General features: G+C 34.2%; 2 protein-coding genes across 3 annotated transcripts; both read right to left on the bottom strand.

The window, feature by feature from the left end:
* Positions 1 to 6,010: 6,010 nt before the first annotated feature.
* Positions 6,011 to 11,993, bottom strand: LOC135835767 (uncharacterized). 2 transcript variants are annotated; one of them, XM_065350187.1, is made up of 3 exons: positions 11,709 to 11,993; positions 8,632 to 8,907; positions 6,011 to 8,544 (listed from the first exon to the last, which is right to left on the bottom strand). In XM_065350187.1, exons 1-3 carry the CDS (start codon positions 11,709 to 11,711, stop codon positions 7,579 to 7,581), a joined length of 1,245 nt encoding a protein of 414 aa, XP_065206259.1. In that variant the 5' UTR covers positions 11,712 to 11,993; the 3' UTR covers positions 6,011 to 7,578. The 2 variants fall into 2 exon arrangements, with proteins under 2 accessions (XP_065206259.1, XP_065206258.1); XM_065350186.1 differs by having other exon boundaries at positions 8,632 to 8,888.
* Positions 11,994 to 12,132: 139 nt separating this feature from the next.
* On the bottom strand, positions 12,133 to 14,003 carry LOC135835766 (uncharacterized). Its single transcript, XM_065350184.1, has 3 exons — positions 13,767 to 14,003; positions 13,434 to 13,684; positions 12,133 to 13,343 (listed from the first exon to the last, which is right to left on the bottom strand). The coding sequence occupies exons 1-3, from the start codon at positions 13,840 to 13,842 to the stop codon at positions 12,297 to 12,299; spliced, it is 1,374 nt and encodes a 457-aa protein (XP_065206256.1). The 5' UTR covers positions 13,843 to 14,003; the 3' UTR covers positions 12,133 to 12,296.
* Positions 14,004 to 14,102: the final 99 nt, after the last annotated feature.

Genomic DNA, 14,102 nt, shown 5'->3' with positions numbered 1-14,102 from the left:
AGATTTTTTGGCTGTTTAGACAAAAGACAAAGATTTTTTGCTATTGTTGCCAAAAAGCGAAACTTTGACAATCATTTTAGCGAATAACCAGTTTTTTTCAAACAACTGTAAGGTGGCATTATGGCCTCACTGTCTTGGCAGTGCATTATGTAACATGATTCTCTAGGTTGGTTAGATCCTATAGGGTTCGATAAATCCTTCCTTTAGGTCTTGGCAACTTAGGGATCGTTTAATTTATTAAAGTAAGAAGCAGGTACTCGCGAATTTGAAGGGTGTTCTCGAGAATTAGCAAGGGTTAGCATTCTTAACATTCTTATAATTCTCATATTTAGATAAAGTGTCGCTAGCTTATAATCTCTCGAGATCGACCCAAAACTGCAGGTATAACTTTAGCTAGATTTGATCTTGAGATCACTTCTTGTTCGTCCATCATGGTAGATAAGTGAGTCGAAACGGTCCTAAGTGATCTATGAATCCTTTGTCTGAGCAATTACTCCTCATCTGCCATAGTATATATATAGCGGTTATGGAGAGTAAATGTGTATTTCAATAGTTTTAAGTTGAATTCAATCTCCTTTGCAGGAATAGTTTATGTGATTTTGACACGTGATTAGGTAATCATACTAACTTATTCTCCTAATCTCGTTTATAGCGGTGAATGTGTATATTTTGAAAAACCTTATTATTAAGAGACTAAATGTGATTTGACTATAATGATTACATTGGTGAAACGAATCTGTGAGACTAATTGATGCATATAGATCTGTTTATTTTGTTGACGTACACAACACTTATGTGATATAAAGCTGAGCTAGCAAGGGGTAAGTAAATAGTTTCTTCTTGGTATTACAAAAATATTCCTATAGGTAAGGATATTTCTAATCTTTCACTCATTAGGGAATTATTCTCATCCTTCCACCATATCATACTTGTGCTTGTATACACTCCAACACAACTTTTGTCAAAAAATAAATAAATAGATTTTTCAGTAATTTTGCTCAAAGGCGAGAATTTTTGATATTTTTAGGCATTATAATAATTAGTTTTGATTCAGTCATATTTTTTTTTTGAGAGAGAGAGAGATCAGTAAAATGATCTTTATTTCTTTTTTGGTAGGTAGGTATCTTCTTTTCTTGTTTTATTGCCATGTGACGTCATTTTTTTAAAAATTTCAATCCACCACAAAGATCTCAATCTCGCCAAATTTTGTTTCATGTATCCCTTTTCAAGAGAAAATTTCGTTGGACCGCCCCCCTCAATGATGTTGGCTCCCTTGTATGGAGCTCCCAATGTACAGGGTGCCCAGAAATATCGAGCACCCCCAAGAAAGTTTTTCATTAAAAATATAGGTTGGCAACGTGAAATAGATGCATATGATTGGTGGAATGTTATCTCTCCAGTCCAACAACCAATCATGTGCTATTATTATTATCATTCACTGTGACCAACCAAAGTATTTTAGTAGAAAACTTTCTTAGGGGTGCTCGATATTTCTGGGCACCCTGTAGGAGTAATAAAAAAGGTGAAAATTTTATGTCTATGGAAATTTTTTAAAATTTTTCATTCAAGTATGGACAGAATCTTTCTAAATAGGTAAGAACAGTTTCAAGAAGAATCTTCCTCCGGTCTCCCAAATAATGTTAGTTTTTTTGTACATAAAGCCCCTCAAAGTCGTAAAAAATGAACCAAAAATAATAAAAAATTGATATCTGTACAAATTTTTTGAGAATGTTTCATTTTCAGACGGAGTACTTTCAAATATAACCACATTTTCGAGAAAACTACCCCCTTATTGGCCTGCAAATGTTGTTGGTCCCCATGTATGAAGCTCCTAAAGTTGAAAATCAAATTATTTTGAAACTGAGAGAGGGACGGCCAAGTTCCACTTTTTCATCGGGGGTAAGTGGAAATGAGGAATCAAAAACATTAAATGGTGCTTTTCTGAGGAAGATCCACCAAATCCAAAGAATTAAAAAAAAATAGAGAAAATATATTGAGGAGCTGAGAATCAAAACTCACATTTGCCACCATAAACGATTTTCAGAAAAACGCGAAAAACAGAAAACTGAGTCAGTAGTGTTGCCAGTTGAAAAAACTTATAATACCAAAATGAATCATTAGATAGCGCTACTAGAACACGATTCCCTGTGTTGACTGATTTTCACCTAGCTCCCTTCTGCTTTAATATCCAGACAAAGAATGGCAAATGTGAGTTTTGACTCCAAGATTTGCAATCAAATTTTTTTTCACTGTTTTAATTACGACGATAGGGAAAAGTTTGATAACAAGCTGAATTTTGGTACACGGGGGTTTTTTGATACGCTGAACACGAATTTGGGGTGTCCAGGTGAATCCGGTGTACGCTTCCCCCTTTTTTGTGGACCTTAAGCCCCCAAATTTGTTTTTTTGCGTTTAAGTCCGAAAATATGCAATTTTATGCAAGATTTATGTTTTTTGGGTCGCAGAATACGAATTTGACAATATTTTTTTTGTAGGGGTGGGGGATGAGGGGGTTAGGGGGCGACAAATTCAAAATTTGACTATAATGATGTGTGATATGTCGAAATGTATGTTTTTGAGGGTGTAGATCACGAAAATTGACAATATTTTTTTCGTAGGGGTCAATGGTGGGGGATGAAGGGGGTGAAAAATTCAAAATTTGACCATAATGATGTGTGATATGTCGAAATGTATGTTTTTGAGGGTGTAGATCACGAATTTGACAATATTTTTTTTCGTAGGGGTGAATTGTGGGGGATGAAGGGGGTGAAAACGGTGGACAATTCAAAATTTGACTATAATGATGTGTAATATGTCGAAATGTACCAAGTATGAATAATTCAACTGAAAGTGAGTAATTTTCATCAATTTACTCGATTTTAGTTTGTTATAAAGTCATTATAGAGGTTTAATTTACGTTAAAACTCCGTGTTTTGCCTATTCTGCTACATAAATAGGAATAGAACAAATTTTTGCACGTAGATGCACGGGAAATCCCAGGGGCTAGTACTTCAGATAGTGTATTTCAAGATGTCATTTGCCATTTTTGCCCCCGAATGCCCCGGCGACGACAACAGTCAATTATAGTGAAAAATCATGGTGAATTTTGTTTAAATGTTACAAATTTTTTCTTCCAGGGACTTTGACGGCTCTCCAATAGAAAATTCTCCGTCCCCCACCCTTCACCTTTTCTACACCTTCAAAAACATACATTTTGACATATCACACATCATTATGGTCAAATTTTGAATTTTTCACCGTTTTCACCCCCTTCATCCCCCAAAATTCACCCCTACGAAAAAAAATATTGTCAAATTCGTGATCTACACCCTCAAAAACATACATTTCGACATATCACACATCATTATGGTCAAATTTTGAATTTTTCACCCCCTTCATCCCCCACCATCAACCCTTACGAAAAAAATATTGTCAAATTCGTGATCTACAACCACGAAAACATACATTTCGACATGTCACACATCATTATAGTCAAATTTTGAATTTTTAACCATTTTCACCCCTCAGTCCCCACCATTGACCCCTACGAAAAAAATATTGTCAATTTTCGTGATCTACACCCTCAAAAACATACATTTCGACATATCACACATCATTATAGTCAAATTTTGAATTTGTCGCCCCCTAACCCCCTCATCCCCCACCCCTACAAAAAAAATATTGTCAAATTCGTATTCTGCGACCCAAAAAACATAAATCTTGCATAAAATTGCATATTTTCGGACTTAAACGCAAAAAAACAAATTTGGGGGCTTAAGGTCCACAAAAAAGGGGGAAGCGTACACCGGATTCACCTGGACACCCCAAATTCGTGTTCAGTGTATCAAAAACCCCCGTGTACCAAAATTCAGCTTGTTATCAAACTTTTCCCTATGGAATTTTGCAAACAAAACTAAGTTTTCATCAAAACTCACATTTGCCAATGGCAAATGTGAGTTTTGATTCTAACCCTTGGTTTTGAAGGTGAATTTCACACCAAAATGACTTTGATCCAAAAAAATCGAATATGTCACATTATAGAGTGTAAAACGGTATATCCAAATCTGCCATAAAACGGTATTTTTTTTTTTGGCAAATGTGAGTTTTGATTCTCAGCTCCTCATCCATTTTTTGATTTTTTTTAGAAAGAAGACCTATCCCACTTTTTTCATCGTGTAGAGGGGTCAAATATATTTAACAGTATTTCAATTTAAAATGAACCAAATCAAAGGATTCGAAAATAAAAAGACATGCAAATTACTTGACAACTGTAGGGCATTAACATTTATTTTTTTCACAAGTATGTATATAAATAAGAGCTCTCTCCTCTAATCCACAGTCTAGTCACGAGTAGAGATAGGGGGCTAAAATTGGCATATAAGTTGATTTAACCTAAGTAGGGACTTGACTGAGAGGTGTTGGAACTAGAAAGTTAACAATTTTAAAAATTTTATCCCATACTTCGATTTTCAAAAATTTTGTAACTTTTGGGGGCTCACCAGCACCGCTTATTTTTCACCGAGGGGGCTGATAATTTAATGGTGTGATTTTATCACTCGAGGTAACAATTTTAGGGAATGGGAACGGGGAAAACCCGAAAAAAAAGTATTCCATCACGTATAAATAAGGTAGGTAGTAGGTACGTACACTCTGATTTCCTACATCTAATTTCGAGAAGAACTGAAAAAGTTAGAATTGTCGAGCTCTTAGTTTGCCTAATTTTCATCGTGGAACAGAGACATTTTAGTACTAATGCAAAAATTTAACTCCTTTCCCATCGTGTTTTCAAAATATTGAAAAATTCTCAATAAAATGAAATTCTGCCTGAGAAAATTTTTCGCTAGAACGCGTTGGAAGTTTGAATGGAACAGCGATTAAATTCGTTGAAAAATAATAACATACGTCTAGAAAAGAATAGACTAGTGCGTGGCAATATGGCTTATCATCTTGCAAACGAAACGAATAAGTATTGACAATACAATTGGACGTTGGTAGAATAATTTCGTAGGTAGTGGACTTCCATAAAACATCCGATTTGTCTTATCAAAATACACGAGGAATAATACTCTAAACAATTTCTAACGTCGGGTAGGTATTATATAGGTTTTATGTATAGAAAACAATCCGACGTAGGAAAATACGGTAGCTTTCAAAATTTCGCCGTCGTAAACGTCGAATTTAGACGTGGATGGTACCGGGGAAACGAGTCTGCAATCGCAAACCAAACGCGTATACTCGTATATATCGTAAATAGATTACAAAATTGAAAATTATCATTGTTATGGTCTGTTCCTGGAAATAGCCGTGAAAGGCGTTCGAAAAAGGGAGCTGATCAAATGTTAAAGGAAATCAAAAACAGTGTGGGAAACATCCTATTAAAGAAGAGGATTACACGCAGCCAAGTGTGACCGAGATAAGAACTCTATAATATAATATGGAGTGCTAGATGCCTTACCAGAACTTGGTCGGATGGGTTCGTAGAAGAGAGGCCAAAATATCTTCCACTCGCTTCTATTCTAATACAACCCTTGAAAGTTATTTTCCCTTCATCCCTATCATCAGCCAACAATACCTAACCAACGCTTACAGTTGAACACCACAAATGCATTTGTCTCGTAGCACAGATTTATGTCTGTTTTAGTATAATTCTCTGATACTCGCAGTATACTGCTTAAGCGCGTATCTAAAAAAAATTATCCGCTTTTATAATAAAACAAAGGAAAAGCGAAAAATAAAAGAAGAATAAAATAAATTTTCCGCTTTTTTGATTCCGAAAGACAAATATTTTCAATTAAATCGTCATTCGAATAACGTACGCGTTTTTTCGTCGCTTGAAATTTTATACACGCAAGTAACCTTATCAAAAATTCTAAGGTTTTTCCTTCAGTATTTGTATATTCTGTAAGAAAAAAATATCATAGCGGAATTGTGAATTTTTTTTTGAGTAGGTAATTAAAAAATAGGTAGGATAGAAATTTTTATAACTTATTTAAAGAAGAAAAAAATCATCTCCGGGCCAATAATCTAATTAGATAATTAACGTTGATTAATACAAAATCCTGGTAACGAACAGAACACAAATGACGAAAAAGTTGCATAACTCGTTATAACGCAGGCAATATTTAAAATAATCAAATTCTCGAATAAATTTAAATAAGAATAGCATCCATTGTGATTTTTTTTTCTTCTAGAAGCGTAAAGGAACTTGCAAAGTAGTAATTTTTTTATTCTCATTTAACATGTGAAAGGTTTTCAACAGACACTCGCAAATGGACAAAATTTGTAGCGAAAATTTGGCAAGTTTTGCCTTGAAAACATAGAAACGTCATTTCGAAACAAAGTTGAAAGATTGGTATGAAAGTTCAGGGTGATTTCAGAGTCGAGTTTTCTTTTCTTTAATATTTTCTTTCATTTTTAATGAAAATTATTTCACTTATTGTTTTATTTGCTCACTCAGCTTGACATGATATGGTAACGTTTCTCACGAAATTATTTTAAATATCTACCCACAGGCATCAAATTGCAGGAAGGAGAGCAAGAAAGAACAAAAATGGAAACTTCTGGAATTACAAATTTAGAAGAGACGTCATGAACATCTCAACAGAAAAAGAAACAAAAATAATGGCAAAAGAACTTGGGTAGACCTATTTATTTCTGTAATTTCCTACTTTGTATACTTAGGTACTTAATTATACAATTTAAGAAGATTATAAATTGTAAAAATATTTTTTAATTTTTCAGTAAGCATTCAAGTTTTAATTCAGCAATAAAATCGAATGTTTTAACAGAAATACAGAAATATCGTTTACATTGGTTTGTCTTTATGTTAATGCTTTGGTAGCTCAACTTACAATAAAACCGCAGAAAAAAATAAAAAAAGTAAAAAAAATCACCAGTTGCCAGTTTGATATATGCCTAATTATATATTTTGAAACGTATTTCTATTGACTTCAGATTCCCGAGCTGTGAACCATTTTACGAAAAAAAAAAATCTTAACGAGCAATCGATCTCGTGGTTTTTGAACTTTCAAAATATTTTGCAAGATAAACTCGACGCGAACATGGGTTGGAAATTCTCTTCAAAAAATTAATCACGTAAACTTGTACACTAACTTTCTAAACATTTACTACTATCTACCGAAGAGGTTACATGTTACAGCAATCTATCAAACTGCAGATATAAATTTCCCTCACCTCAGGTATTCGTTGAAATTAAACGAATCTAGGAAAGTTATTTAAAATTTGCTCTTTAAATTTAAATTTACTTTAACGACGAAACTGGCGAAGGAAAAAGTGAAAAATATAAATCGTGATTAAAGTGAATCCCCTATAATAATGTATCATATCGGATTTGAAAATGGGAAAATAGAAGGTACGGTTCGTTTACAATTCGCCAGTATGATATTTGTGAGATTTGTAGCTTTGATTTAGAGCTTTTGATGCAGCTGCTCACCAACGTCATCTATCGGGAGACTAAGAGTATATAGATATAGCTTTTAGAATAATGCTTCGAAACGCTACCTATCTACTCGTATGATACAAAAATGTTCAAAGCGGTTAGATGCAGAATGTAGGTAGTCATTTAGGTGCCATCGGTCTCTCGGAAATTAAATACTTGAAAATAATATCCTCCATGTTGATTTTGTTGACCATTTCTTGAACCTCGACTATTATCTCAGTCTTGAACAGTTTGACAATCTGATTACGTAACCAATTGCTAATTAAATTTACAGCGAATTCGACAGAATATTCGAATAAACTTCCTCCATTTAAAATTAACTGGATGTTACCCACTTTAACATTCATATCAGTGATGACAGGTGCTTTGGATAAATCTAAAGACTGCTTTACATTCAAAAAAACATTAACGTAATCAACGTCGAAAAACGCACTTCCATATTTCGAGTACAGACCTAATATTCCAATTTCCCATAAGCAATCGCCTTTCAACTGACCAGTACCAAAATTCAGAATCACACGCAATGCGTTGTTATTTTCCAACGACACGTTAATATTTCCAGTTCTATAAAAAGATGATATTCCGTTGATGTAAATCTGCGAAACTTCGACCAAGAGTACATCGCTAGTGTAAAGGAAATCCGATATAGGATACGGATCGTTTAGGGATTTTTTCACAAACTTGCGAGCTTCGATGGTAAATGTGTCAATGGGTGGTATAGAATTAGGAAGCATGATTTTCATATGTTTCAGTTGTTCGTTAGCGTAGTTTTCAATATTTGCGTTAATTACCGATAGAATGTATGATTTTATACTTTCGAATATTACGTCGCCGAAATTGTTCACCAGGATACTGATGAGACCAGCGTCTTCTACGTACGGTTTTATTTCATCTCGATGCTTCAAGTCGAGTTCGATTTTTGATACAGCTAAGCGACCCGAGTCGGTGATTTTCAAGGCACCGTGACAATGCCAATGAGCATTTTTAATGTTTAAGGAAAATTTCCCAGAACGCTGGAACAAGTGGCCGCAGCATAGGTAACGTCCGGTTTCGACCAGTTTTGGTAAGTATAAATCGAAGCTTATCTGGGGAAAAAAAACGCGTGGATTATTTTTGAGAATCGAAGAATCCTAAGCTTATGGATTATTAAAACCAGTTATAAGATTTCTTACCTTCATCGCCACCAAATCGGAAGTCAAGTTGTTTATTTTCAAATTCGAAAAACCCCAAACGGTTACGTTGGTAGTTTTAATTGCTCCATATTCGTGATCTGGACGATGGAATGGATCTGGTATTGGTAACGACGTTGTTGATGCATTTGAATTTTTAAAATAGATCATGATTTTTTTCAGCATGGAGTTGATTTCCTTAACGTTGCTCAGAGAAATCGTTTCATTTCCAGTGGATGAATATGAAAACAAATCGAAGCCTGAAAAATCAGAGTATACCTACTTCACAGATTATTGATGATAGGTATTGTTAATTTTTTCAAAAAATTCCAATACTTGATTCCTACTATTTTTTTGGCGTGAAATTGCCAAAAAGTCTCACGTAAAATTGAGAAGTCTTCCCTGCAACCAAAAATTGCCAAAAAGTGGCATAAGTATCGCTTTTTTGCCAAAAATTTCCAAAATTTCTCACTTTTATGACAAAAATTAGGCTACACAAAAGTACGTCGTTTTTCATCAAAAAATTTCATGAAGGTCTCAAATTGGCAAAAATTTTGTAAGTCTCACTTTTCTCTAATAATTGCCTTAAAGACCAGCTTTTTGGTAAAAATTTTCAAAATGTCTCGTTTTTGTCCAAAGTTGCATATTTTTGCAAAAAGGAGGAGTATCGATAAGGCCATTTTTTGGCACCAGACAGTTATCGACTGAACCACTCTTAAAATGTTGTAATGAATGCACCAAATACAAATCCGTGGTTAGTTAACCCAAAATGACCATTTTTTTGGGCTCCAGGGGTCCCCAAAGTTGTGAATAAAAAAAAATTTGGAATTTTAAGTATTTATTTTCAAAAACTTTTTAAACGTAAAATATCGGTTTGAACGCGTTAAACCTTATACGTTGCAATTTTTCCATCTTCGACCCTCGGGGGCAGAAATGGGGAGGGGGGGTTAATTTTTGAAAAATTTTGGAACCACCATTTTGAACCTACCCCTCTGAACCCCGCTAAAAAGCTTTTTACAGTTTATTAGTATCTAAAAGATCTCCATCCTGCCAAATTTTGAACTCAATAAAATTTTGCGCTGATACTCAAAAATCCAATTTTCCATTTTTTCGTAATTTGGATAATTTAGGAACCCCTAGAAAACTAGAAACCTGTGACTTGAGCCAAACGTAACGTTTTGAGGTGTACATTCAATAATCAACTAGATGAAAAAGTTGAATTAAGCTCCTTGTATATTCGTAATTTTGAACCATTTTTTTTATAGCCCCCCACTTTGGGCACCCCTGAAAAAGGCGATTATGCATATTTTTTCAAATAAATTGTAATTTAAGAATTGTCATTTGAAACACACTAGCAAGAGCTCGATAATTTTTCATTCGATTTTACCAGCAACTTTCAAGGTTGAGCTTTTTTTGGCCAAATTCTGAGATTTGTTTTTTTGAAGAGTAAAATCTCAGAATTTGGCCCAAAATAGCTCAATTTTGAAAGTTACTGGTAAAATCTAATGAAAAATTATCGAGCTCTTGCTAGTGTGTTTCAAATGACAATTCTTCAATTTATTTGAAAAAATATGCATAACCGCTTTTTCAGGGGTGCCCAAAGTAGGGGGCTATAAAAAAAGGGTTCAAAATTACGAATATACAGGGAGCTTAATTAAACTTTTCCACCTAAATAATTGAATATATGCCTCAAAACGTTACGTTTGGCGCAAATCACAGGTTTCCAGTTTTCCAGGGGTTCCCAAAATATCCAAATTACGAAAAACTGGAAAATTGGATTTTTGAGTACCAGCGCAAGATTTTATTGAGTTCAAAATTTGGTAGGATGGAGGTCTTTTTGATACCAATAAACTGTAAAACGCTTTTTAGCGGGGTTCAAAGGAGTAGGTTCAAAATGGTGGTTCCAAAGTTTTTCAAAAATTTAAACCCCCAATCCCTGCCCCTGAGGGTCGAAAATGGAAAAATTGCCTCGTATAATGTTAAACGGATTCAAACAGATATCTTACGCTAAAAAAGTTTTTGAAAATAATACTCAGTGGTTCCAAAAAATTTTTTCATTTGCAACTTTAGGGACCCCTGGAGCCTAAAAATGGTCATTTTGGGTTAACTAACCATGGATTTGTATTTGGGGCATTTATTACAACATTTTTATGCGCCTCCTTCCTCGAAAGGTCTCACTTTTATCTCAAAATTATCCAAAAGTTTCGTTTGTTTGCAAGAAGTTGCCAAAAGTCCTGTTTTTTAATAAAACTGTCAAAATCTTGCGTTCCGTCAAGAATTGCTGAAATCTTTCACTTTTTCCAAAAAGTTTTGTTTTTTGTTAATGTTGTCGAAGTCCTGCTTCTTGCCAAAAATTACCAAGACTTCTCACTTTTTACAAAAAAATAGATTAAGGCAATAAATCTCACTTTTTTGCTGAAAATCACGAAAAAGATTCACTTTTTCGCCAAAAATTGCTGAAATTTCATGCCTAACGCTAAAATTGCCAGCGTTTTGATTCCTACAAAAATCAAAGTCTCGCTTCTTTGCCAGAAATTGGCAAAAAGTAGGTACCTACTGTGTTTTTCTGAAACTGTCCGGTGTTTCCTTTTTGTCGAAAATTTCCCAAAATTCTCCCTTTTTTGCTAAAAGGAGGTAGGTAGGAAGTCAATAAGTCTCAGTTTTGTTTCAAGAAGTTGCAAAAAACTTAATCCAACTTTTTTTACAAAAATTGTGATTTTTTTCCGTACTAAAAATTAAAATTGTTTTGCTCATTGGTTTTTTTTCAAACGTTTTTGGCTACAAAAGTTCTTACAATTTCACTTGAAGATTTGGAAAGGAAAGTTCAATCGTCAAGGAATACCGAAAAATACACACGAATACGAAGATGACAAAACTACTTAATTGGGTACCAATTCCATTACCTAGGTATTAATGTATAACGAAATTTGTGAGTTCTCTAATTTCTTATCACTGGTCGGGAAATTTGAATTGGCATTTTCAATTTTTTTTTGACCATTTGTTGTGTAAAAAAAAGCACAATTCAACGATCGTAAGTACAAATATCTTCCAAAAAATAATAATATAGGTACCTAACTCACCATTAAATGAATTTCCGGACCAAAAGCTGCACTGGAACCACAAAAGATGTAGAAGAACGATCGAAATTTTCATGATGGAAAAATACCGTTTTTCACTTTCAATGCAACTTCGATATAATCTCAAAACATCGTACCATCCATTTGAAAATAATATTTTTATTGTCAGGTAAATAGCGTGAAACACGATACACGTGGCTTTCAAGATGAGATATGCAATTAAGTACGTAGGTAGGTAATTTCAATTGCAAAAAGGGTTATCAGTTTATCAGTTCAACGATTAAACAACGATTTCAGCGCGTTATTTTATTATTATGTCAATGCCACAGCTCTAGGATGGAGATTCACCAGAATAAATAATTTAAAATCTGGTCTTTTCTCCAGATTTGCAATTATTTCCATCTAACACAAAAATATACTAACCAAATTAATTTTTTGGAGCCAGTTAATTTATTATAAATAAATCACTAATTAATAATTCACAGAAGTTGATAATTAAAAATACATCATAATACTTTTCGATCATTTCGTATCGAAATCTTCATACCTAGTTATCTGTAGTACTCCTACTCAAATAAGTAGACTTTTTTTTTACAAAATTAATTCTTGATCTAATTCTTTTCCCTTGAGTACTAATCCTTCTTCAACAAAGCTATCTTCAATCACGCTGACATCAGTTTTATACAGCTGTCGGTCTATAATAGGCAACTTCTCCAAAATCGCCTGTTCAATATCTGTATTATCGAGTACTTCTTGTATCTTCCTTTTGATAGGCATCTCAGCAGCTTGAACAATTTGATACCGGAGTATATTTGGTACTACGTTGACGGCGAACTCTGCGATATAATCCGGTAATCCGGAGCCATCCATTCTCAACTGAACATTACCAACTTTGATATTTATGTCAGTAACTTTGGGTTTCTTTCTGATATCGAGAGGTTGTCCAATTAGTATCATTACTTTAATATACTCAACGGTAAAAGACATCATTCCTGATTTGGTTAAAATACCAGCAATGCCTGCTTCCCAGTTACACATACCTTCCAAAGTTTCCGTTGCGATGTTAGCTTCGATGAACAACGTTAAATTATCCATCAGTACTTTAACATTACCAACTCGGTAAAACGATGACAATCCCATGACAACGTTTTGAGTGATATCGATGCTGTAGATACTTGTAGCGTATTGATAATCCGGCACAAAGTAAGGATCCCATTCGTTATTACGAACAAATTTCCGAGCTTCTGCGATGGCTAAATCTATAGGTGGTATTGAATTCGGAAACATTACTTTTAATTTTTTCAGATGTTCGTTGATGTTCCCTCGAATGTTACCGTTGATTATTTTAAATATGTATGGTTTTATACCGTCGAAGATCACCTCGCCCAAGCTATTCAACACGAACCCAATCATTCCCGCATTCTGTACGTTGAAATGAATTTTATCTCTGGTGCTAAGTTCCATTTTAATATCGGCTACTTCAAGTTCACCGAAACGAGTAACCTCGAGTTGAGCGTTGCAGTCTGATAGAGCATTTATAATGGTAACGTTGAAATCACCGGAGTAATTTTGAAATAACCATTTGTAGAAATAATCTCCTGTAATTTCGAGCTTTGGCATTCGAAGACCGAAGTGAACCTATAGGTAACAGAAAATTACAAAATTAAATCCTAGGTAATAAATATGCACAGACACAGAAATTATTCCATATAAAAACGATAACGATACCTTCATTTCTACAAAATCGGAGGTTAAATTTTCGATTTTTAGGTGAGATACTCCAAATGCTGATACGTTTGAGGTGTATACTTTGGCTAATAAAGGATATTCTCGATCAGGCATAGGTAACGGGTCTGGCACTGGGAGTGGCATATTCATGGAATCTGGATTCTTGAAATGTTCCATGAATTTCTTGACTAAATCACTCATTTTAGCTTTATCGAATGCAAAGCCACCAGGAATTGCTGTGCTGAAGGCATCTGAAAAATTCGCATAGGTATTAGGAATACGTGATTTGATTATCATTGGGTTAACGAAATTTGATGAATGGATTTATATTACCTTCGAATTCGGTCGCATGCAAATATACCTCGGAAATTAGGATGAAAAATATACAAATAGTCTTCAACACAGCCATACTGGAACTAGATAAACACGTTATTGAGAATTAATTTGAAGAAATTATTACCAATATGTGAAATTGTGTGGTAAATCCACATTACGATTCATTGATGTTACACATGAATAGAAATATGCAGCACGCACTAATCTGACGAAAATTTAGTAATAAAACTACGACAGTGATGAACCAAGTTTCTTATTTATCTCGAGTGGACTTTGAAACTTATACGTATATTGTTTACTTTTTCATCGCAGACAGTAGCATCACATTTTCGT

This window comes from Planococcus citri, chromosome 2 (assembly GCF_950023065.1).
Source record: "Planococcus citri chromosome 2, ihPlaCitr1.1, whole genome shotgun sequence".
NCBI classification, from domain to species: domain Eukaryota; kingdom Metazoa; phylum Arthropoda; class Insecta; order Hemiptera; family Pseudococcidae; genus Planococcus; species Planococcus citri.
This window is presented reverse-complemented; position numbering and strand designations above follow the sequence as displayed.

Coding starts and splice junctions, on each gene's coding strand:
- LOC135835767 (XM_065350186.1), bottom strand. CDS start 11,781: ATGAAAATTTCGATCGTTCTTCTACATCTTTTGTGGTTCCAGTGCAGC. Junction 8,889..11,708: donor GTCCGGAAATTCATTTAATG/GTGAGTTAGGTA, acceptor CTGATTTTTCAG/GCTTCGATTTGTTTTCATAT. Junction 8,545..8,631: donor CCGATTTGGTGGCGATGAAG/GTAAGAAATCTT, acceptor TTTTTTCCCCAG/ATAAGCTTCGATTTATACTT.
- LOC135835766 (XM_065350184.1), bottom strand. CDS start 13,842: ATGGCTGTGTTGAAGACTATTTGTATATTTTTCATCCTAATTTCCGAG. Junction 13,685..13,766: donor GCATGCGACCGAATTCGAAG/GTAATATAAATC, acceptor CGAATTTTTCAG/ATGCCTTCAGCACAGCAATT. Junction 13,344..13,433: donor CCGATTTTGTAGAAATGAAG/GTATCGTTATCG, acceptor TGTTACCTATAG/GTTCACTTCGGTCTTCGAAT.